The 24,920-nt window shown below is 38.2% G+C and overlaps 1 protein-coding gene across 2 annotated transcripts; it reads right to left on the bottom strand.

Annotated features, from left to right (window-relative positions):
• Positions 1-320: 320 nt before the first annotated feature.
• On the bottom strand, positions 321-24,452 carry AP2A2 (adaptor-related protein complex 2, alpha 2 subunit). Of its 2 annotated transcripts, none has more exons than XM_009581561.1 (20): positions 24,309-24,447; positions 23,483-23,676; positions 20,969-21,098; positions 20,261-20,362; positions 18,670-18,778; positions 18,018-18,165; positions 17,414-17,582; positions 16,127-16,264; positions 14,622-14,804; positions 13,494-13,591; positions 13,089-13,320; positions 12,069-12,242; positions 10,349-10,512; positions 7,542-7,624; positions 6,669-6,758; positions 5,782-5,905; positions 4,874-4,990; positions 4,604-4,673; positions 3,835-3,969; positions 321-3,022 (listed from the first exon to the last, which is right to left on the bottom strand). In XM_009581561.1, the coding sequence occupies exons 1-20, from the start codon at positions 24,357-24,359 to the stop codon at positions 2,945-2,947; spliced, it is 2,589 nt and encodes an 862-aa protein (XP_009579856.1). In that variant the 5' UTR covers positions 24,360-24,447; the 3' UTR covers positions 321-2,944. The 2 variants fall into 2 exon arrangements, with proteins under 2 accessions (XP_009579856.1, XP_009579855.1); XM_009581560.1 differs by having other exon boundaries at positions 2,336-3,022; positions 18,018-18,168; positions 24,309-24,452.
• Between the last annotated feature and the right edge of the window lie 468 nt (positions 24,453-24,920).

The following is a 24,920-nucleotide window of genomic DNA, read 5'->3' as shown; positions in this document are numbered from 1 at the left end:
ATGTACTGTTAATGTACTTACTGTTGTTAAAAACTATAGGAAGAAAGATTTTACATCAAGTTTTGTTTGTTTTTTTTGTTTGTTTTTTTTACAGCAGAGTATTTATAACGTGACCAAACACACCAACAAAAAAAGCCGTACACAAACTCACTGGGGGAGCAGAGATCTGCAAGGCCAGGCAAGACTCAACTGAACACAACCCACCTGTAGTTTGCAGAAAAGAATTTACTATCACACATCAATTGTTGTGCCATAACAACCATTCCATAAAAGTTTTCTTTACACTTCCATGCCCCCAGACAAAAAAGGACAGTTTGATTACTGTTCTAATCATTTATTTAATCTTAATACGTTCTTCTGATGAATATAGTCTAATATATAGTTTTCTATATGAAAATTCTCCACTTAATTTGACAGAACTTTGTTTTATACAAATAAGACAATCACCATAAATGTTACATATGGAGTGTAGGTCAGGAAGGAACATATGCTACCTGTTTTGCTATTCAGTTATTTTCACATGTCAATGCCTGAAAATACTGTACTTAAAAACAATAACACTGTTTACTGCAGAAATTACTTTGTCTGCTTGACAGGATACATCACTTTGGTAAGTTAACCATCATTCACAAAAAAAAAAAATCAAGTATTTGTCCTTAATTTGTTCACTTTTCTGCTCATGGCTTCATTAAGCTGACATTTAATGCAAAGTGTAAACAGTCATAAGCTTAGCACAGTCACCACTGAAAAGACACTTTCCCTTACCCCCCTCCTTCCCACATTTTTAATGCACATTTTAGCACAGCTTGAACCAAAGCAAAGTGAACTAAAGTAGTGCAGTGTCTCAAGGTGTCTTTTAATGAGGGCACAGAACATTTTCAGGGGGACAGATATACAACAGGATTTGGAAAAAATGAAATAGAAGCGCCTCCCCTGTCTTAGCAAAGACTCCCTTTAGTTCAGCACATCAGATTTTTATGTAGCAGCCAACAGCATGGTTAAGATAACAGGACTAATAAGACATGGCATCCAAAGGACAAACATAAGGTAGTCCATTAGTACTCTGCCAACTGCCCAACCTGACTGCAGGAACTGCTCAAGAAGATTTTCAAAGACAACATTTGTGATCAAAGAGTCTTGATAAGCTACTTGAAAGGCCATAAAAGGGCCAATTGTTCAAGAGAACTTTTGCAGAAAGACCAGGTCTATAGCCAAGTTTTCAGTCATAACATCCATAGCTACCAGCTGTTCCTGGGAAAAAAAAACCCAACACAACACCAAAACAAAGTATCTCCCCAAATCCACAAACCACAGCCAAACCTTTGTTCCGTATTTCTCACTTGCACTCAAGTGCGCTCACTAGCCTTCAACCAAACCAAATTATAATCACCCAGTTCCATCATTTACCTCAAAGCACTGAAGAAAAAAAGCAAGGCATGAATCATGCAGAATCCTGTCCCCTGCTGTGCACTGGGCAGCATGACAGGAGCCTCATTTAAGTGTATTTTCAATGTCACCACTGTTACTCAAAACCTTTATTTCATGGGCATACTTGGCTGTATGTGTTTGAGACACCAGTCCCAGGCTTCCTTTCAATAACCTTGAGGAAATCTTGATCTGAGGTTCACTTCTCATGTCAGCAGCAGCTGACTTCGTTCACCATGACCTGTAGTACTCGCTGACAACTGCCCACAGTTTCTAACTGCGCTACCTCACCTGCTTTGTCTTAGCAGCCTTCGTTGCATCTCAAGGCTTCAAGAGCGTGAGCCAAAGTTGTGTCCGCTTACTTCTGCGGAGAAGCTGCAAGAGTTTTCTGATGTGGAACAAGTTACAAAGGCTTTGGTTGTAAAAACCACTACAAAAGCTGAACGTTTTTAAGCGTTCTACTCTCGGTCTCGACACAAGTCTTCTACACCATGTTGGATATTTTTACCACCACTGACAGACAGGAAACTGTTCAGATATCAGTTATTCAACCTCTCGAGTTTTAACATCACTGTACACTGGGGAGAAAAAATAGCGTTTAAAATTACGTTTTCATCTAAAAGAGCGCATGCCTTACAGCCCTTCAAGGGCCCTTTTCTTCCCACTTCTCCTTTTATACAGTACCAGACTCTGCAGTTAGTTATATCACATCATTAGAACTATTACTTGCTAAGTCTGATGGGAAACAGAAAAAACACAGAATAGAATATTTAACCTCAGTTTGACTAACAATGAACAAGCAGGTACTCATTCACCACCTACCAGAGAAGCTCACCTCATTATTTGAGATATGCACAAGGATTAAGAATAGCTTTTGTGTTCAATCCACTTTCCAAAGATCGGAAAACATTAAGAGGTAAAGGATTACAAGATTAATACTTTAAGACTCTGGTCCTGTGGCATTTTTCAAATACAACGATTGACGACAACATAAATGTTCACTTGAATCGGATTCAAACACATCTTGCAACCTGCCCTTCCATCCAGTACAAGACTTGTGGCAACGTTCAACTTTACAAAGTTTTGCCTCTACATTAACATCTGAATTAACCTTACTGAGCAGCATTACGTTGGTTTCTTTCAGCTCAGCACAGAGGGAGAACCTGTTAAAGGTGCTAAGGCAGAATGTTACTAGCCATTCCCAGTTGAAATCCCTGGTTATCACATCTAAATCAATTTCCCTTTAACAAGTTTAAAAGCCTGACCTCTGCAAAAAAAGGAGCACAAGACAGCCCTCCCACCCTTTATGTAACACACTAAAAGCTATTTTTAATGTAAAAAGTCACTTCCCTGTACTGTACATTTTATAGTCTTAATTTCAAACAAGGGTCAAGTCCTATTAAGGCAGGGAGCTGGTATTGGTTAGCATTGCAGTACTCAGACAGTGATGTACAAGACATTTATTTGCAGTATGATGACAGTGATATAAGTGGAAAAACCAGAACTGACATGGTTAATATTAAAACTGTTCCGACAGCAATTCACATAATCTCTGAGATACAGCTTCTTTACTTGTTCGTAGTGTGAGCCTATACATCTGAAAAAGAACATAAAATATTATTTACTTTTTAAACACAGTTTGGCATTAAATGAATGCACAGTCAACTAGTGAAAGCTACCAGTTACCTCTTAGTTTTTTTGTTAGATTTGGTAGCAAAAAGGCCTCAACTTAAAACTTTCAGAGGCAGCCAGCCACTGAGTAATACAGCTTTTTCAAACCATAGGCTGAGTACATCTTCAAACCCTTGTTGGGAGTTACTATTGTTTTAATATTTTTAGGCTTTAACAGCAAGGTGTTGTCCAAAATTTTTCTTTAAGAGGAGTGAATGAGAGAAAGTCTGAAGACTTTCTACCACCGCTTCTTCAGAAAACAGGAGACTTACCATCCAAAACTCATTTTCAATTCCCAGTTAACTTTGATAAAGCCTCTATCAAAATACTTGCGGAAAAATATTCTTAACATTGTATTTGTTTGCTTATGTTTTCTCTTTTAGCCAATCATTCTTTTATTAATTTAAAATGGCAAAGAGAATTACACTTAATCTTGTCCAAGGTGCACAAAACAGAAACATCAAATGTTTCCAACCTTCAGGAGAAGATGAGACTCCGTCTCAGTCTGGAATAATACAATGATCTCTTCCAACAGGAGAGGGAATTGCTAGGAAGAAGCAGCTTACCAAACTGGGCCAGGACCAGCTGCTACAATTTCATTTCTGGTTGGAGTCTGCAGTCACAATTAGCTATTGCAATAGTGATTTTAAATAAATACCTTAAGGAGTTTCAGATATACACAGATATTTAGTTCCAACAACACCTTGTATTTAAGCTGTAGATACTTAAAACAGATACCTGTGCCTGGAGGTTGGGCTCAAGGCGCAGCAAGCATCCGATCTGAGTAGTTTTTGTATGTATGATACCAGCACCAACAAAGTTAGCAGGATTGGGATCTACCTCCTCAAGTAGCGCTGATCCAAAGCCAATTATCTATGAAAGAAACCCAGAAGATTTAGATGTGGGGACAGCGGGACACCAATACCAAGTCTACCCAAGCACAGCCACCACCACTAGCAAAACAAGTAGAGGACTAATTTTTATTTGAAGCGTTCAAAACATTAAAGAATTATCCAGTATCAATTTTATTACAACAAATTTTTCAAGTGACAGAGTGACCCTGATAATGAGCTGTTCCTGAAAAAAAAGTTGTTCTGAAAAACAACTGAGAAATAAGTTAGATTCAACAAGTCTCTCCTGTTTTTGATAAAGCCATTCCTGTCTTACACTAGTCACTTCTGTTTTGCCTAAGGCAGCCAGTTCTACAAGTAGTCACTTGTTTTCTTTTCTAACTAGTAACTCTAGTATAAATTAAGGCTTAAAGTATCTTCCCATTCAGTTTTAAGCACTGAACTGGTGTTTTCTTAAATAGCTTCAAGTTTCCAGCTGCTATTGAAGATTATATCCAATTCAAGCCACACTGAGAAACAGTCCATTAACCCAGCACTGCCAAGGGTCTGTTACACAACTTTAACAGGATGATCCAATTGCCATATAAACCAAGATGAACAAAGTTTCCTTATACCACTACCCTTACAATTATTGAAAATACCACACTACCACCCACCTTTGCTTTTGTAATCTCTGCATCCATCGGGTGTTTTGCTTTAAAGATATTCTGTACTTCTTGTTTCGGGCTGCAAGACAAGGCAAGATGAATACATGGTATAACACATATATTATGTACGGCATTGTTCAATAGCAACTAATTATATTGGGAGAGTTTATAACTCGCAGGATTAAGTACAGGCACTGCACCAGCTACATTCACAATATACCCTTTTTCTTCCCTTAGCCCACCACAAGAGCCCCATCCCAAGTATAGACAAAGTCTTACTTGCTCAGTTGCTTCCAACGCTGAAAAAAGTCTTGAGAAGACATCTCTGTCGGCTGGAAAAATTTATTCAGTGTGATGGGTAATTTTACTGAAAGATTTTGAAATGTTCCGCCATACCTGCATATAGAAGAGAAATAACATGATGTACGCAGCACAGTGTCAGCAGTCTCTCAGCCTAAATCCACCAAGCAATTAAGGGTGAACGCTAAGGTGCAATTGTTTATGATTAAAATCCATCAGCTGCAGGTAATATTATTTCTAAGATATAGTTTTAATCCACTGTTAAGTAAATTTATTTGCTCTGCTTAGATGGCACATGAAAGTGAATTGGCAGAACTTCTAATAAGGGTCCCTCAGTTTCAACACAGGTTATTATCCTTCTAGATAGCACCCAAAGGAGTGAAAATATATCCCTGTGAAAACATACCAGTAAGAACCAGTTTAGACTAGAGTAACAGAATGTAGCCCAGAAATCAGGATTTCCCAAAGGCTGATGTTAAGTGGACATAACACGATTCTGGTTTTGGCTGCATGCATTTCCAGTACAAGTTGTTTGCAGAAACGTTCTTGGTTTCCAGAAGGGAGAAGTTACTGCCTATATTCCTACCAAAATTTCTTAAGCAAACAGTAAGACTGCTGTTTTATACGGATAGTGGAAAGAGAAGTCATGGAGACATTTTATCAGTAGCTGCTTCTTGATTAGTTTTTTTTTTTTTAAAACCACATTGTTCCAAGTGGATTCCCTACCTCCCCTAGTAGCTTAAAGCTTAGTTAGATCAATTTTTCAAGTAAATCGTCTACCGAAGACACCTTTATGTGTCCATATTCTATGCTTCAGTCAGAGAACCAGGACAAATTTAACATCTTTCACTTAATTAATTCACTAGCATTTAAATCCTGTGTTTTACCTGAATTGAATGTTCAGGATTGGAGCTTCAATAAAGTCTGACACACATTCAATGTTCACAACCTGTTGAACCTGTGCACCTCCATCCACTGTGGGGTCAACAGGTTTTGTCTGAAGATTCAGGCGTTAAGAAGTGGTTAAGGAAACTGATCAATAAGCTACATGAGGAATTGAGGAATTAGCATCGTGCCCACTCGTTCTCTATATGCTACTGAATATTCAAAGCTCAACTCTTGTACAGCAAAAAAGGGTTTGGTTTTGGTTTTTTTCATACTGACACACCTAGAAGCAATAACCCCCACAATTCTCAGTTATTTGGATATTCTTAAAGAACGATGCCTCAAAAAGGTATGAAGGCACAGAGTTCTGGACCGTCTCATTTTGATGTGAACATTACAGTGATGCTTTGAGTCAAACAAGCTTGATTACACAGTCTCCCAGAAAACCTGAATTTGCAATACCAAGCATTAAGGACAAACTGTAAAGTAAGAGCTTATTTTAAAGTATCATCATCTTTGTGTACATGTATTCTTCTACCTCCATCTCAAGTCTGAGGTTATCTGCTAATGCAGGACTTGAAGGACACCACATCTACACCCCTGCTACTTCATGACAGTGAAGAAAACTACAGAGTTACATTACACATTTATTCAGCCTAATTTCTCCTTATTTCAACAGTAAAATTTGTGTTTGTAACCAGAACTTTAAGGAGAGAAACTTCCATCTCTGCTCAAGACTTGTTCTTTCTACAAGAACTTTAGAAAATTATCAGTAAGTTTCTCATTTCTTCATGTTCAAGGACACCATACCTTGATCCAGCAGCTTTATTATAATTTTGTGTGGCATAAAACACAAAACCCAAATAAGAACAGACACATTTAAGGATATTTGACTGTAGGTCATCTGAACAGATTACTGTTGGAGTAAAATTCAAGAACTGCGTTGACGTCTTATTACCATAGAATATGAACATACGTCCTAGAAGGAAAAGAGTAAGACATCAGAATTTTTAGGTACATCACATGTAATCATATTGAACTACTTGTGCTTCAAGTATCTAATACGCTGTCTTTCTACCTCTCTTTAAAAGAACTTTTAAAACCAAAGTGTAATTTACATGGTTTATCTTACCCAGATATTCACAGTTCAAAATGAAATAACAGATTAAAACAAACCATCAGACCTCTCCCATAGTAGCTGTCACGCAGGCAGTTAAATAATCAGTGGAAGTCTTCAGTTGCCGGAGAACATTACTTTTTATGTAAAGAACCTATTATGGTACCAAAAGTGATGCAAAAGGGGAGAAGCAAGGAATTCTAGTGCTGGCCTGTGTTCGATTCCCAGCTCTTTCCTAGATGTTTTCAGTACCTTGTGCATTAATGTATTCTGATAGACATGTCTGAAATGTATTGTCTATCATATATTATTACAATAAACTATACTGTAAGATATAAAAATTGATGAGAATGGTCCTTTTAACCCTGGCTGTACCAGCCTTACAACTAGGCAGCCAGAGCTGGAGCTTACAGTACCACTTAACACTCCCATTTCATCTCAGCTACCAAAACAACCAAAAATTTTAAGGAAACAAGAACCCACACAGAAGCCAGCAACACACAAACATTGAAGATCCTAAGACAGGTTAGGCCTGAAATCACATTTCCCTCTTAAGTAGCTGAAAAGTAAGTCCTATCCGCAATATCGTGCTGGCATTGGGGTTCGTAGTGCAGACAGCTAACGACTTGGCCTGAAAGATCTTACCCAGGTTCTGCCGAAATTCAGATTTCAATCCAATTTGTAGCAACTGATTTTCAAATAAGACTCCATTATTTTTACACACAAACCTAGGCAAAGAGAGGGAAAACGTGTTTTAAATTGAGCCATATTAAACAATATTTAGAACCACAAAATTCAGGGTTTACACAGAGGATGAAGATTGTGGTTAACCTAGAGTGCATCAGTCTGAGACAGGCCTTTGCAGAAAACTGCAGAGTTAGAAAAGACAATTTTACAACCAAAACCACCACTTGTAGGACACGAAAAGAACTGAAATTTTTATTTGATAGGATGTCTGAGAAACTACGAAGGAAGCCACAATATGCTATATACACACACACACTGTCTATAAAGGACCAGGCAACAGACTAGGATTTTTCTTATTCATATTCTTGACAACTTCTGAAACTCATTAGGTTGGTGCGGAATTGAAAAGTTTGAAGCTTTGACTGTTTAAACCTGAAAGAAAAAAGAATCCCTTGTTTTATCAGTTCTGTGTCATGTAAGTCAACTGAGAGCTGTATTTTTTTTTTTTTCCATTTTGAGAGAGGAAGCCCATTCTGCAGTGATTTCAGTCCTTTCTGTCACCCTTCACTTAAAAGTAGAAGAGGTGGTCGGCAAATATCAGCCTTTTGCGTACAAGGCACTTAAAACATACTTCCAAATATCAGCACTTTTGACAATTTACTCTTTTTATGTTTTTCCTTTATTTGTGAATAGTTGCAAAACTTAATATACAACTGGCATTGCCTTATTTTAGAGCAGTATGCGATAGCACTGACTCGTAAAGGCAAGTCTAACCTACATATTCATGAGCTTGTCATAAAATCCACAGCATCTACAGAGGTGTTCTAGCCACAAGTCTGACAGTACATGTTTCTCTAGTTTTGCTGGTATTAAGTTAATGCACAATATAGTTTTGCTTTATAACTATATTCTGGAAGTTGCCCAGCCTTGCAAGGTTTTAGTATTGCTTACTTGTGAAAAAGCTCATCAGCATCATGCACAGTATCAGCTGGTTCCTCAGAAACTACCTCAGATGAAGCCAGGTCAGGGCTAGTTCAGGCAGCACAAAGGAAGAAAGGCAGTAGCGACAGAGATAGCAGGAGTTAGTAAAGACAGCTTAGTGCTTAGTTATTTCTTTTACCTCCTTCCTCAAAAATGGCACTGCTGAGTTTAATGCATGAAAAATTTATTAGCTGCCCTAGCTCAGTACACTTAAGAAAGGTTTTAGGCATTAGGCAATGTTTTCCCCCACTTCTCTCCCCCACCCCACCCCTCCCTGATTGTTAGGGACCAGCAATTCTTCCCAAAGACAGGAGACAGCTGAAGGTGTTCAGTAGCTTAAATTTATACCTCTTAAAGAACCAAGTTCTTTGAGGTATTTAATTGTGACAGCAAAAAAGTTTTAGTTCAAAACCATAAATGTAGATCTATATTAATTACTACGAATGTGCACTTTGAAGTGAAGGCCTCATCAACCTTAGTGGCACTTCTAACTACAGCTGCACAATCTGTTCTTAAAAACACGCAAGTATTAAGTGTAGGCAAGAATATACAGGCACACAGAGAATGACTTACCCAAGTAACAGATTAGAAACAAAAGTGACAACAGCACTAAAAAGAGGTAGGAAACTGTAAAAGGCAACTTCTCAGTATCATTATAGAAGCATTTAATCATCTACAGACAGACCAAGGGGCTGGGCAATGCTATACTTTCTTCTGCAGAAAGAGAAAACTCTTTTTAGGTAACTTTGCTTATGAAGCGACTAGTATTGGTTTCTTCTTTTTTTTTTAAAAAAAAAAGCTCTAACAAGCTTGTGTAGCTTCTTAAAGTCTTGGTATTGTGTAGCATGATTAAACATAGCTTATTGTCTTCCAAGAGAAATAGAGGATCAAGTCTTAATCACTGCAAACCTGCAACAATGCATTGCGTAGTATAAAACTGATGAAAGTCTCAATGATCCAGGCAGATTAGTTTCACTAGTTACGTCTTTTGTATTAAGATGCATTGCAAATTTGTCATGACATCATTCAAAATTTGGTCCTTGACAATAGTAACACGTTCTTTGGCCAACAAGACGACAGATTTTTAAAGACATTCTGTGATCTTACACTCTTTTTTTCCAAACAACATTTGAGTGTAGCCACAGTGGCTTTTAATATTAAAGGGATTAATAACACATTGTACCTGCACTACACTTGGTAATGTAATTGGGAAGATACTTGTATCAAATCCCCTTTAAAAAAAAAAAGAAAAGCACTTCTTGGTTTTCTCCCTTTTTCACACCTGTTTGTCAGACAGTAGCAGAACAATTTAGCAGACAGTATCTTAAAATTCTGAGAACCAGTATCTCTGGATATAATCCATCTCACTGTTCCAGTATCAGCTTGCCATAAGTGGAGAGACACAAGAATACTTTATGGAAATAAGATCAGAATATACGTATTCATATCAGGCCAGATAACCCCCAAACTCAAAATGTATTGAGATGCACAAGCAGCTTAGTTTAACAAAGAAGCAAAACCAGCACGAAAACAAGGCAATATGGTGTGGCTAATAGCCTCAGGTTGATTACTACAGACTCAGTTTTTCCACGAGCAGAGGTATTCAATAAAGATAGCACATCCAGCATAGAGTTCAAGAACACCTCTCTCACTGCACAACTACCACCCACGAATGCATTCAATAAACTGGAACAAAACCAAAAGTTATTGTATGTATTTTTTTCTCTAATCCTGTTTTAACAGACAAATTCTTCTTCAGATTCCTTACAGGGTAACTTAATTACCTCGCAAAGTTGTCATCAGAACCAGGAGCAAGAGGTGCAACGGCAGAAGCTGAATCTGAAAATACATCCACCAGCAGGCTACCACTAGAGGACGGTGGGGGAGCTGAATTGGTGAGAGGGGCAGCACCCAGACCCAGCAGATCCGCAGATGGAGAAGGAGTAGACTAGGGAAGACAAGACACTTTGGTGTTACACTACAGCAAAACTAAAACAAAGTTGTCTCTTTTGCATAGACAACTCAGCTATGGCAAAGTGCCTCTCCCCACCCCAAATCAAGCTTTAAATGGACGTAGGAGGCTTCATGAATGCAGTTATCACCTTGCATTTCAACTTAAGGTTATTTACACATGTGGTTTTCTTTTTTTCCTTTTTTTTTCCTTTGAAAAGAGTTATGTCCACCTAACCATTAAACAAAAAAAAAATTCATCTGTCTAGAATCTGATTCTGCAGAAGAAAGACGACAATGTTTTTCCCCCCTCTCTTCTCCACTCTTAGTTTCAAGGGAAATCAAGTACTGTAGGGAATAAAATTCAGATGTGTTGCTTTTCTTTCATGAAGAATCCAACAAGAAAGGCAGTGGCTTTTACACAAACCTAAATTAAAACATCACAGCATCTTTAAAATTGACTATCAGTTTCGGCCTGCGTTTTTGAAGCTTGGAAAACCTTAGAAACAATGTAAAACCTAACCAGCAAAAAAGCAGAGCCTGTAGCTAGTTCAACTCTTGGCATCTAAGCCAGGGTTCACACCAAAGCCACTGATGAAGGTAACATAGCAGAATTTCTTACATGGCTGCAACCCACAAAGTGAAGCTCATAAAGCATAATGCAATTTTAACTGCCAGTCACCTCAGTCAATTTGGCATGCAAAGAAAATTTGGCAACTTTTCTGCTGGAAAGGTATTTTTGTCCATTCAAAGATCTTGCACTTGGAACATCTGCTCTTACATACTGCAATGACTAAGAGTTAAAGGATTATGCTTTAACTAACCGGGCAGGGAGTGTGCTACAATATTTCCTTCTCTTAGGTAATCTACAACTACATCTCAAATGTTTCTGGTTTTAATGACGAGCATAACTTGTAATTACAAGTATTACATTATGGGAACGATTCATCCTACCAGCTTTAACTGACAATAAAATGAGAAGTTTCAGCTCAGAAGAAACAAGACTGTGGCCTTGTCTACCATAACGGAACTCAAATAGTACTGTCAAATAAACAGTAACAATATTATATTGATTTAAGGACATCCGTGTTAAGTCAAGTGTTGTCCACTTCTAGTAAAAACAACCACCTGAAACAAGATACAAAATATCTACCATGTTAGACAAAGCAGAGAAATAGCTGATACTTTGAAATTCAAGTTACTCCTTTAAATATGTTAATTTTATCATCTCACCTGCACTGCAATTTCACTGACAAGTAAATTCCCACTTCTAAGTTTACAGCAATATTTTTCAAAGTAACAACGTAAAAGGGGATTTTTTTTAGGCTGCAGACAGTTTGTCTCCATTTACATAAGATTTCCAAAGGAAAATTGCATCCAAGCATGCAGTGGGGAGAAAGCAGCTGTATGTTCCCCTGCTACTTTATAGCAAATACCCATAGTCTTAAATTTGAGATAAGAAGTTTTAAACCCCTAAAAAGGCACTTTAAGGAAACCATTCTTTCCTAACTTGCACACCAACTAAATTAGTGAAATAACAGCTTTTAAACTCACAACAGCACTGGCATTGACAGAGGCAGGTTCAGCGCTTCCATTCATATCAGAGCTCCTCTCCTTTTTGATCTCTTCCAGGTCAGTAACTGTGCCTGGGCCTTTCTTCTTCTTGAGTTTAGCCAAAATAGAAGATTCCCTCTCTGGAAAGGGAGGCATTTCTTCCAGCACTGTAGCCTTATCACAGAAACAAGTGTATTAGTCAAACTTACAGAAAAAGCCAAACCAGGCTTCTGAGTCTTTGAAAAGATACGCCCTTAGAGATTGCACGAGGCAAAAGCAGAAGTAATTATCCACACAGAAAATGACTAGGCAGTTTATTGTACAGTGATGGATAGACTTGCTTTTAAAAAAATAAATTCAAAAATTATTTAAAACTTTCTGAAGTCCTCCCAAAGCAGTTGTTTAACAGAACAGGAGCATATCACTTCTCTGGTACAGTGCTAGTAAATAAAAAAATAATAATAAAAAAAATTAGATCATAGCAGACCTAATGGTCCTTAGCACAAGCAGACCTAGACTGAAACCACAGAAGATTACCTAAGGATCTAGTCAGACCTGAGCATTTATTAGCTGTCAAGATTAAGTGTGCCACGCTCTGGCCAGACCTGAGAGCATCATGTTAAAACACTAAACTTCTAGAGAAAAAAAAAAATTCCGCACAATTACAAGTTTCCTGCCCACCATCAAGTAAGTCCTCAAAACAAAGCACTAGGCTTTTGGTATCTGAATACTGTAGGACCCTGTACTACACCAGCTTTCACCAGCTTCCCAGCTCCAGACTAGCATGCTTTAATGGTCATTTGTCCCAGTAATGCAATAACAACTTCCATTTTAGCTCTAAATTAAAGATGACTGCAGCTGAATTAGGTAGACTAAAAGAATCAGCGCCCACATTGTGGATCCTTAATGCTGCATTAAGATTTCTGAGCAATCAGGTAAGGTTTAGTGGAGTTTACTTGTTGACAGAAGATACAGTTAAAGAGTTCTGCACAGTAACAAAAAAAAAATCTTTATACCTACCAATATATCAGTACTGGCAATAGTACTGAGCCTCAAATACTCAACAGCTCTCTGCTGCAGCTCAACATCAGCATTCTTTAGCTGACTGTCACTGCGCAATACATCTTGAATTGTAGTTTTGATTTCTGGAAACAGGTTCACAAACTTGATGTAGGTAGACAGAAGCAGAGCTCGGGTAGGAACGCTACACAGATGAAACTTGGAATGTAGCAAGTTGAACTGGATGAGGGGACTTAAAAGATGGGAAGAAAAATAATTTGTTCAGCTTTTGTAAACATAATTCTTAATGCATTACTAGCAAGAGCTGAAACATTTTTTAACTGGCCTTTAGGAATATTAAATAGACATTAGATTCTTTACAGAAAGTGTTACTACTTCAATTCAGTATTTTAGAAGGTGTTTTACCTTGATCTTGGATCACCTGCTATCAGATTTCCAAATTCTCCCAAGATGTAGCCACCTACTTTTACAAGATTCTCATGGCATGCTGGAGCTTGAAGGGCCTGTAAGAACACATTAATAGTCATCAATCTGTAGCGTATCAAGAACGATCTTTTGTCACTTCCATATCCAGTTTCCTAGTCTCCTGTAAGAGCAGACCATAGGTCTAGGCACTATAGAGCACTTACAAGAAAAGCACGATAGGTGGTATGACTTTATAGAAGAATCTCTAACGCAAGCATTACTTGCTTAAGAGCACTCTTAGGCCCATCTAGCAGCACTATGGACTTTTGAGGACAGATACTGCTGCTTAGGTTTCCCCTTACATTTTTAGGGGTGTCAGTATATTAAATTAATATACTTAATTTAAACCTTGCGAAAACGTGCTGAAGTTGTCCAAGATAAAAATACTGTCTTTATTGAGTATGAAGAAACACATAGCAGGGATGAGTTCTGAAAGTCAGCTTAAACATTCAGGAAAGGAAATAAAAAAAAAGTGGAAGGCCCGTATGAAGAACCCAAACAAAGTCAGAGCAACAAGGCCAGGCATTTGAAAGTGTTCTCCTTTAATAGTTCAAATTCCAGTTTTATCAGATACTGAACAGAAGGAATTGGTATATACTTCCAGAAGGATCATCAAGTTATCATTTTGAGTGTTTTGGATTCCTGCGTGCAGAAAACTAGAAAGGAAAAAAAAACCAAAAAAAAGAGAAAAGCAAGCCGCCCTGTAAAAGGCTTCTATTTTTACTACATTTCAGTAATTTTGCAGGTAATGTGGTTTCCTTACCAAACCATCCATTCAATATCATCCACCAAAATAACAAAGAACCCAGCATAACGCACCCTGCCCTCCCTCACCAAAACCAAACAGTACCAGATGTATTCTACATTACTTAAGCCAGAGAAGCTTCTCATCAACTTAATACAGTCTCTGGCTCTGAAAATCTATGATGCTTCAGCAGCATTTTGTTGAAATATTCAGGATCATATTTTTACTCCTCCCTAACATGGGGAAGCACACACACCTGCTAGGTTTGTGTTTACTTAATTCCTACCTTATTTTGAAAGGGAATTGAACACAGTTATTCTCACCTCAAAAACAGTCTTTGCTGCATACCCTTGAACATCATCCCTGTTGATGACAATCTGAATAACTCGATACCACACTTCTTCACTGACATAATCACCAGCAATGCGAATCAGATTCAAGATTGTATCCACATACCAGGTATAATCCACCGCATACTTCTCAGCTAGAATTGCAACTTTCAGAACCTGAACACACGTAAGAGAATAAAGAAAGGTTGACCAGCTTCTGCTATCAGCGGTGTATCAGGATTCACTTTCATATACGCCTAGTGACACCTCATGATATCCCATGAAGCTTCAGTTTCAGATGCATCTTCTTGCTCACTTGCTCCCGCAGCTAAGATGAAAGATAAATATTGAAATTCTGTGCCAGAACACACCAGCTGCCAGGTACATAATGCTTTCCCCATAATGCATTCGAATATGTTGCATCTGTGGCTTTTCAACTGTGTACCTAAGTGATCAAGAGCAATTTATTGAACATTTTTGTTTGCTATAAAAACAGCATCTAAACCATCAGAGACAGGACCAAGCAGGAAATTGGAGACCTCAAAAAAAAAAAACCCCAACAAACCAAAAAAACAAAACAAACATGGAAACTCAAGCTAGCAGAGACAGACCAGAGACACCAAAATATAGCTGACTTTTTCAGGTCATACTAAAAATCCTATATCCTGAAGCAAACAATCAGCACAGGAAGAGACCTCCACATAATTTGTTATCTGTTGCATTTATACTGACCAATTCTTTTAAGAGTAGTAAATTAACATAATGAAATTCACATTATCTGCCAAGTCAGGGTAGATTGCCAACAGCAATAAGACAGTACAAGAGGTAAATCAACTAACACTGTATTCTATGTTAACTTCTCTGATCAAGAAACTAACACCTAACTAAGCTAAATAATTACCATAAGTACAGGTTTTGGCTACCATTCTAGGAAGGTCATTAAGTATTTCAACTTTTGCATTTTTTTTCCTGATGGGGGGAAGGAGATAGATATCGTGCCTCTCTTCTAGCGGATTATAAGGTATTGTTTTTGGGAATCCTTAGACAGAGAATGTTCTCACAGCATACATAGTTCAAAGTTCTACCTAAAAATAAGTAACTAACTATCACACTAATTTTTGAAGCTATTAAACAGTTGACTAGAGTAGGATCTCAGATCTAGAGATCGTATTTGCTTAAGTGTTGATAAAATTCACTTCACTTTCTATACGCAATGCCCTGAGACCAAGATTAGTTTTTAAAATTCCTAGTTTCCACTTTTTTTTTTACCCCCTCCCCCATTAGTTTAACCTAAATGAAGAACATTCTTTGCTATTAGACTACAAACTTAGGGGTTCTGGGGTTTGTTTGGTTGGGTTTTTTTGTTTTGTTTTTCTTTTTTTTTAAACCACCATGAAAAAAGAATCTCTATCACAGACTATACAGCATCCCAATCAATCAATGATACATATGGTGCCAAAGCCAGCTATGCAAAAATTAAGGAAACAAAAATATCTCACAATTTCTTCTCTAATGGAATAATCAGCAGTCTCCAAGTAATTCAGCATTTCAGCCACAATCTGTTGAGCGTTGCTTCGGTCACACATTGCGTACAGGAGATCTACAGCTCTTTGTCGTACACTTACATCTCTTTCAGTCTACGAAAGGACACACAGCAAGAGGTCAAGGTGATTTCATCTTTATTTGGAAAGCACATGCAACCTACTGAAGAGATGAAACTTACTATAATCCATAGTCAAATTTAAAACAAATGCATTTTCATAATCTTTCAGATGCAGAATGAACTTAGATATACCCTTCACATAAGCTATGAGTTTCTCATGTTATTCTCACTTTCTCATGTTATTCTAGAAAGAGGTCACTGGAGACTCAGACAGCTTCCTGCTTCTAGATACTGCAAGAATTCAAATCATCAGGTTTTGTTTCTGTAGTATACGTATTCAAATCTGTGCAAGTGCTGAGAGGATGGAGGAGTTTGTACAGAATACTCCACTATTACCCTAACTAGGGTGAATGAGTTTGTGGTCCACTGTGCACTGGGTAACTGGCACCACTGGCCACAAATGCATTAATAACTGGCTGAAATTGTCAAATTGTCATCAGGCCAATGGACAATTAGCTACCTGCAGGTTTAGTGTTGGGCTTGCCTTGGATCAACAGAAGCCCAGCTACGACAGATATGTACTTCAGACAAATGTATTAATAAGCTAAAGCACGAGCTTGGAAGAAAACAATACATGTAAACACTGAAGTGTGCAAGTCAGTTTACATGCAAATCAGTCTTCCTCTTTCAACTTCTGCTTTTTCACATAAACATAGCCTGGGAATGTCTTTCTGGTTTCTTGACTTTCGGATTCTGCAGTGGAAGTTGATCTGCTCTACTGCTCCCTCTTCAGTGAAGAAGCAGTGTCTGATACCAGCAACTCAGTAATAAAACAAAGTCTTCCCAGCATTCTCCGTTTTGAAATTCCACGTTTTGAAGGAATTATTCATCTTCAGTCTACAGCTTGAGGAGATACCAAAGTGTTACAGGGGCCACAGCTACAAGTATCAGATTTACTAGTAAGCTGCAGAAATAAACTGAAGCTGACCTCTATTGTTGCCAGCACAGCAAGGTTTTGCAGGATTAAGGAAAACAACCTGAAGCAGACTTATGAGAATAACTCATTTAGTCCCCAAGTATTATTAGCTTAATTGGGGATGGGGGACTTGGGGCAGTGAGAGGGAGGGTATTGAGGCAGGGGAGATGACGACACTCAAAACAGATTGCACACTTAAATATTTACCTTCAATGCATTGATAACTGTTTCTATGTGTGTTTTCACAGCCTCGTGTGAGAATTCAGAGCTGGCAAGCGTGCACATGCTTTCCAGTGCTAGGTAACGCAAATTAGTTTCTCGGTGCTGCAAGAACTGACCTAGCTGGTTACAGGCACGGACTAGTAGATTTGGCTCACTGCACAGAACAGGAGAGAAAGTGAAAGGGTTAAAAGCAACAGGTCTGAGAACACCCAATACAGAATACTATTTCTGCAGTGGAAATTTCTTCAGGCTCCAAGTGTCTGCTAGAATGCCCCTCTGGTGAAATGAAAATTCAGATACCCTGAGCAAGTAATCTCTGTTGGATTAGAGTGGTGGGGTCAATACAAAACACCAAAAAAAAAGCAGCAAGAAACAAAGCAATAAAAAAAAAAATATGCTGACAGCAACACAGTTCGTTAATACTGTTCAATTCCATTGCTGTGGTTGTGTTCCAATCTAGCAAACAACTTCATATTCTGTTTTCCCCCTGCTTCCCCCTCAGTAAAATTCCATCTAGTGTTCAAGACAAAGCCACAGCTTCTCATTTTAAAAAAAATCCTCTCATAATAGAAGTGTTCTCACAGCTTACCTGTCATGATGTATAATTAAGCTTATTGCCTCAAACAGCACAGCATTCTTTGCATTTGAGTGTTGTACTTTTTTTGACTTTGGTGGCTCCTGCGCTTTGTTCAGAATCGTTTCCAGGCACTCTGTAAGACGACCACGTACCGCAGGGTCTTCTGGAGAAGAACAAGCCGTTGGACAACTTCATTTTGCTCAAGCCCTAATGCCTACCTTAGGCCTTCCACCTTGCTAAATCTGAATAAACTGAAGTATTCTGATACATCAAAAACAGTTCACCCTCCCCCAATATACAGTTGGCAAAAGAATTCTAAGCCACAGTTCGATTTGGGCAAGAACAAAAGCCAAACGCGACCTGCACTATCATATATTTAAAGACTTTAATATAGTTGATAACATTAAAGAATGTTTGAAATGGCAGTTGCAACTGTTTTGTAAGATGCATATTGGTTTGATACTTTGCTCTAAGCTACGTGGCCTTTTGAATTATGTTGTGTTTAATTTTAACAATCTGAAACACTCAAGAGTACAGACTTCAGTATCCTTGTCTTAAGGCAATGTGCTTGCACTCCAAGTTACGGTAACACTACAGCACAGTAGCTCTTTGGAGAGAGTGTACTGCGTAAAAGAGATGACCACTGTTGTGATTTGTGCATTACCTGGAGGTGGATAGCACTGTAACAGCCTCAGAAGTTTCACAGATAACCAAGGAGCAGGAACAAAGTAGTATGTATAGTCCTGAAGATCTGTTGATGCAGAAGTTACAATCTGTAAAATAAGCAGACAGCACGTCAGCTACTGAAGTGATGCATAATCATGAGAAGGTCCCAAAGAACACTGTAGGTCACCTTTGACAGAGGCTTACAAAACTATGTCACTAGCAATGTTTAATTCAGGAATGAATTAGATGCCAGCTGTCATACTATGAGTATACCATCAGGTTCCCTAGTAACAGAAATTCAGTTTTACAGATACAGTAGTCTCTTCCTGAAAGCATACTTGCTTTTCTTAAGAATCAAGGTGACCATCTTGTAACACCAAAATGTTTAACTAGACGCTTGACTTTCTTTGGTTCAGCAATTCATAGATCCAGCCAACAGAAAGCCTAAATATAGTGTTATAGTTAACTGCTGATAGATGAACTTGGAATTCACTCACAAGATGCTGTGACAGACTGAACTAAAGCAGAAGAACCAACTAACACCTTCAGTAATATTCATACTCCAGAGCAAAGAACAGATAGCTTTCACAGAAGAGGTTTATATGCATAGTGGAAAGTGATAAGGATTAGATTAGGTTTCAGAGGGAGTACCCCTCTTCATGGATTTCTCTTCCCTCTTTGATTCTAGGGTAAGCAGGAGTTTGGCACTAGCTTTGCTCAAAGAAATTTTACCTAATTCTTGCTGCTCCATTCCAGAACAGCTATGCACTTCCCTCAGCACTCCCTTGCTTTTAAGTATTAGACAAAATCTTTGAATTTGAAAAGAAATTACATTTCTCTGACCTACAGATAATTTTGGGTGTAACACTGCATAAATCTGGGTCTAAAATACATTTGTTTAGTATCCTCCCATGTCTTGCACACCTTCCAAAAGACAAAAATCAATCAAAACAGTAATGTAAGTTTTCCAGCATGAAGATGCTAACTTACAGAAATGTCTCTCCACTTCTCCCTGCAACCCCTGTGCCTGCTTAACCTCCTACACCCATTTACAGAATATCAAATGCTTATGATTATTAACGTAGCAGCAGCTCAAAAGAGGGAATAGGAAGACGAGTCATCTTCTAAGAAGCTTAGATAAAGTTAAAAGTACAGGCTGTATTTGAGGGTTCTGTGCAGAAGTTTACAGAATCAGTCTTTGATCCAACTACTCTTTGGTATTACAGTAACATAAAATGAGGATTAAAAACTCAGCTGCATCATAAGGATCCTTTCAAATACAAGCAGCTCAGGGAGAGAAGCACCTTTCTGCTACATAGACTTGGAGCATAGCAAGGATTACACCAAGAAAGTTTAGGCAAGCTAATACAGTTAATACAGTTTTTTTGCCTTGGTAAGCAACAAGTGTTAAAAGAGATTAGCTGAACCAGCTACATGAAGTGAAACTGAATCATCTTCACTTTTAATGGTACACTAAACTAATTTGACATAGAAAGCTGAATAAATAAGCAACAGTAAGCTAACCTGACCTAGAAAGCTGAATAAATTAAGCATTGGTGAAGTATTATCAGGGTTATCATTGGACTCACTCTGCTTAATCTAGACACTGCCAAGGAGACGGAAGTTTTAAACTCTTCTGGGTTCTTCTGTGCCAAAGTGGTGATCAGACTTGTAGCTGCAGTAACCACACCCTAGAAAAAAACCAAAGCAATACATTCAATTTTGTAACACAAGCATTTTACATTAGTGCAGACTAAAGCACTCTTATTGCTGCTGAAGCACAGGTCTTAATAGCCTTACCTTCATAAAGTAACTAGACAGGGGAAAAATAGAGTTTCTTCGCTAGAACAATAGGTTTTTCTGAACCAGCAAGATAAGAATGACAACATGGACACCACAGGACAAGGAAATCCAAGCACTGACAAATCAGGCCTTGCATTTTTAGTGCAGGTCTAATCTTAAAAGGCCTAGGAAAATTAGTATTACACCCATGCAATATGACTTAGAATCACAAGGCACAAGATTAATTTATTTACAGCCAAAGCAAAAGAAGAACTTGTGCATACCATTCTTATATCTCCAAGAAAAAGGTAAACAAAGCTCTATTAAAAATTAATATATACAGCAACTAAAAAAGGACTACAACTCCTTCCATTTCTTTCCCCAAGCCTGAAGAAGAGAGCAACCCACCTGTCTGAAAGACTGAAGAAGAAATAAACTAACAGTATATTTAACAGCAGAAATGACATCGTTCTCTATACAGAGTAGGCACGAGAAGCATAATGAAACTGATTTACCAAGTGCTGGTCATTGAGGAGATGCACCACTCTAGATGTCCAGTCTCCCATGGGGACAAGGTCAGGAGAAGTTCTATATAAACGCAGCAAGCATAAGGCAGCACTCTGCTTCACACTATCCATAGTATCTCTGCAAGACATAAATATGGATTTAAAATACAGTGGTTAAGTCACAGCAATACTTGCAGGCCAGCATTACGTGCTAGTCTTTGCACTGACTCAGCATCCCTAGCCAGGTAGCATCTTTTCAGACATTGAAACAGAAGTTCACTAAATTCTTCCTATTGTACATTATTTGTTGTTCCTAATTTTGTCCAGTAAGTTTAACTAGCCAAGTTTTCAACCATTACATGTGTCTAGTAACCTCTGTAATGATTCTTTGCAACTTAGAGTGACACTTCACATCTTTTTATGAGAATTGAAAGTTCATCATTAGATGAACACAAGCTCATCTAATCACGAGAACAAGTTTCTTCCAAAGTGACTCAAGCCAGTTAAGGTACACTATATTATGCATGCAACAAAAGCTGGATCTCCTGATAGGTCCTGCATATCAGATACTAATCATTAATTACTCAACAGCTTTAGTACCTACAGCTAGCATGCAAGTTGGCTAGCTATCACCAAGCATGCAACTCACAAATCTATTCACCTTGCCATCCATGCTGCTGGCACAGAAATGGACTATTTTAAGAGCAGCATGCTACTATTCCAGTTCAGTGAACCCCCTTTCACGAAGTAGTCAATTAAGCATTTTGTATGTTGCACAAACAACAGCTAAAAAATGTACAGAGTATTAGCACTGAAGTTTTAAGAGGCAATCTTGGTTAAATGTTCAGAAACCTCCATATGCCCAGAAGTTCAGTCCACCTATTCTTTATGAATTTACTAATTTTCCATGAGATCAAATTGTACCTCAGTTAAAAAAACAAAAACCAAACCTATTCTTCCCTTCCCTGACCACTCCCTCCCTCCAGTTTGTATTCAAGCCAAGGGAGCTACACTAAAGTTGCAAATATAACTGACAGTGCTCATTCTGCACAGGTCACTTAGATATGACATGTACGTGTACACATTTTATACATATTCTCTTAGAAATGCAGAAGGAATGACAGCCTGAAGACTGATCGCAGAACATAAACCCAGCGCAGAGTGCAAACAAGTCTGAACTGAAGGTGCTGTGCTCTGCCTGTGATCGATGACCCTAAGTGAAATTTTTGGAACTTTTTAAGGTTATCTTACTAAAACCCATGACTCATCATCGCAGTGTTGTCTCCACTATGCTACATGGAGAATAGCACCTGGCAAGGGCAGTGCAGGACAGGACAGCAACAAGCCTGACAGGGCCCCAGAACGTGCCATCTCTAAACATGCACCCTTACACAGGGAATTCCATGTCTGAGAAAGGTAGAATTACTGCATAGATTCTCCCCAATTTCCTCCACCAGACTAGACCCATACTGAGCATCAGGTGCTAGCTGCTTATTCTTCTCTTTCTGGCCCATATTACATTTCAGCTTTGCTGAAACACAGTAAGTGTTCAAGTGTGGCATTATAGAGAGACTATTTCAAGAGTTCAGAAGTATTTCCTAAGACTTTTGCCACCACTAGATATCACGTTACATCCTTCCTCTTGTCGCCAACTCAGTGCACACAATAGACACAGTCAGAATTAGTGTTGCATAAGCAAGCGCATTTCCAACATTTGCAAGCTCCAGTGCTTGACATTTAGAGTATTAATACAGTTCTTACGCAACATGTTACTTTTTTAATATTAATGTAAGACATCAGTTTGTTATAAAACAACATCCATGCATATTCCAAAACATTTCATATCCATAAGAGAGTTAAATGCACTGGTTGCACTTGGACATTTTAAGTTTCAAAATAAATTAGCCCTGCAATCACAAGTTTTATTTTAGATTTACTTAACTACAGTTCCAGACACTTGCCAGGTCTGTTTAGAGACTTCTAGCAACACAAAGGGAAAGTCAGAAAGTTGGCAGTGACTATTTGCCATTTACAGGAATTGCTGTTTACATGGCTAGTAAAGGAAGCAAGAAAGCTCACACAACAGAATATTCTCACATTCCTTATGAAGTCAGGACTATTTAAATAAGAGCTTTGGTTTATAACAAAAGCTGTAGCATAAACATCTATTAGGTTCGTTTATTTCTTCTTTTCATCAGAAGAGATAAGGAAAGTAAAACATACACATTTCAGGGGTATTCACTGCCACACGTTTATACAGAACAAAAACTCGATCACAACAAAGCTGTAAAAGCCTATTCAAGATATTGACAGAGTCTTAATTTCCATGTTGTATTTGTACACTTACACAAGCAACTCCATGCTCAGGTATATCAAAGCATCTGCAGTTACTAGAGATTGTCACTATTTGTACTGCAAGCCCAGGGCTGTATAGCTCTAAGCATGGATTAAGCTGCTGCAATGGAACTGAGTTGCTGAAAAGGCTTATTGGTGGTGTATTTGAAGGAGGCATGTCATACCTACCCAGCTACAAGTATTTTTGGAATTTCTCCAGCAAATGCTTCCGCCATCTCCCGGCTACCCACATTAGCAATACAATGCAGAGCAAGCCCCATGAAGGTGGGGTTGCGGCTGGCCAGATCATTCTTGATGGCATTGTTTATTAAGCGAATCAGCTCACTGTTAGAGTTCACTAGTACGGAGATGAAGAGATATCCCTGTGATTCAGAAAAACGAAAGGGAAAGTTGATTTTAGCTGACTTAAATTATGTTTTCTGTTAATGCCACAAGTAATTCTTTGAGACATACAGTTGTCCTCCAATACCAAACTACTGGCAGAAAGAGATATTTAGATAGCAGAGCAAAGGCTAGAAAGATTAAGTGAACTAAAAAAAAAAAAGAGTAAGTTTAGTGTTACCCTAATTTATCAGTTTTTAAGTGTTTCAATCTATCTCAGCATATACTCTAAAGATCATTTTAGACAAATGGGAGCAAATCAATAATATTATCCAGACACTAGTAAGTTACATGTACCTGATAAACACAACCTTACATAGGAAGATTTAAAGAGACATTCTGAAAATTAAAAGGTTACTTACGTTTTAATACAAGACTCAAGGCAGTTTCTTAACAAGAGTAATAATTTTACACAGAGTGCATATTTTAGCTTTTACAATCAGTACAAGATTCCCTGAGCACAAAGGTGTTTAAATTTCAGAATCACTGCTAGATCCAAAAATAAGGCTTTAAGATGGGGCGGCAGGAATGAAGCAACGTCCTTTACAGACTACACAGCTGAGCAGGATATTAGACAGAAGAGCTTATCTTTTACAGAGACTGAGTTACTCACAATTTGCTTCTCTGTATACCTATTGGAACTGAGCAGGTTTACAGCCTCCATGTGACCAAAGTCAATGTCATGCCCCAGGAGAAAGATGAAAAGCAGTTTGCAGACATATTTTTTCTTACTGTAACCATCCAGAGCCTTGTCACCTGGAAAGCAAGGAAACAAAGAACAATTAAGCCTATGTTGTTCCTATATTTGGTTCCTCTCCCTCTCAGTTCCACTGAGGTACCTCATCGTGTCTTATAGTAAGACGACTTACAGTTGTACCCAGCAATTAAAACTGACATTTGATTCACTATGTATCACCCTACAGAAGAGGGACAAACTGAGGGTTCAGCTATTGCAGTACTGGAATTTCAAAAATTTTAAATGTATTATTACAGCTTTTATTCACTCTACAGGAAGCAAAATGCTAAATATATCCATTTATCTCTGACTTAAAGGACTAAGTTCTTACATCATTTTGTGCTAAACACATGAAAGTTATCACAAACCATCATCAACAGATGTCAGACAACCAAACAACTCCTGGGTTTTCAAAAAATTATTCCCAGTCATAGAACACGGGTAGCTTGTAGCTCTTCCTAATGGTCCGAGACAGAAAAATGCGTAACT

This window comes from Fulmarus glacialis, unplaced genomic scaffold (genome assembly GCF_000690835.1).
Source record: "Fulmarus glacialis isolate BGI_N327 unplaced genomic scaffold, ASM69083v1 scaffold15317, whole genome shotgun sequence".
NCBI lineage: Eukaryota > Metazoa > Chordata > Aves > Procellariiformes > Procellariidae > Fulmarus > Fulmarus glacialis.
The sequence above is the reverse complement of the archived record's forward strand: the minus strand, read 5'-3'. Positions and strand labels throughout refer to the sequence as shown.

Bases quoted from the DNA above. Each gene is read 5' to 3' on its own strand.
- AP2A2 (XM_009581560.1), bottom strand. From the start codon at position 24,359: ATGGAGGCTGTAAACCTGCTCAGTTCCAATAGGTATACAGAGAAGCAA. The intron at 20,363-20,968 runs GTAAATCAGTTT...GTTTTTTTCTAG, and splicing joins TCCTCAATGACCAGCACTTG to GGTGTGGTTACTGCAGCTAC. The intron at 14,805-16,126 runs GTGAGATATTTT...ACGTGTGTTCAG, and splicing joins ATTCCATTAGAGAAGAAATT to GTTCTGAAAGTTGCAATTCT.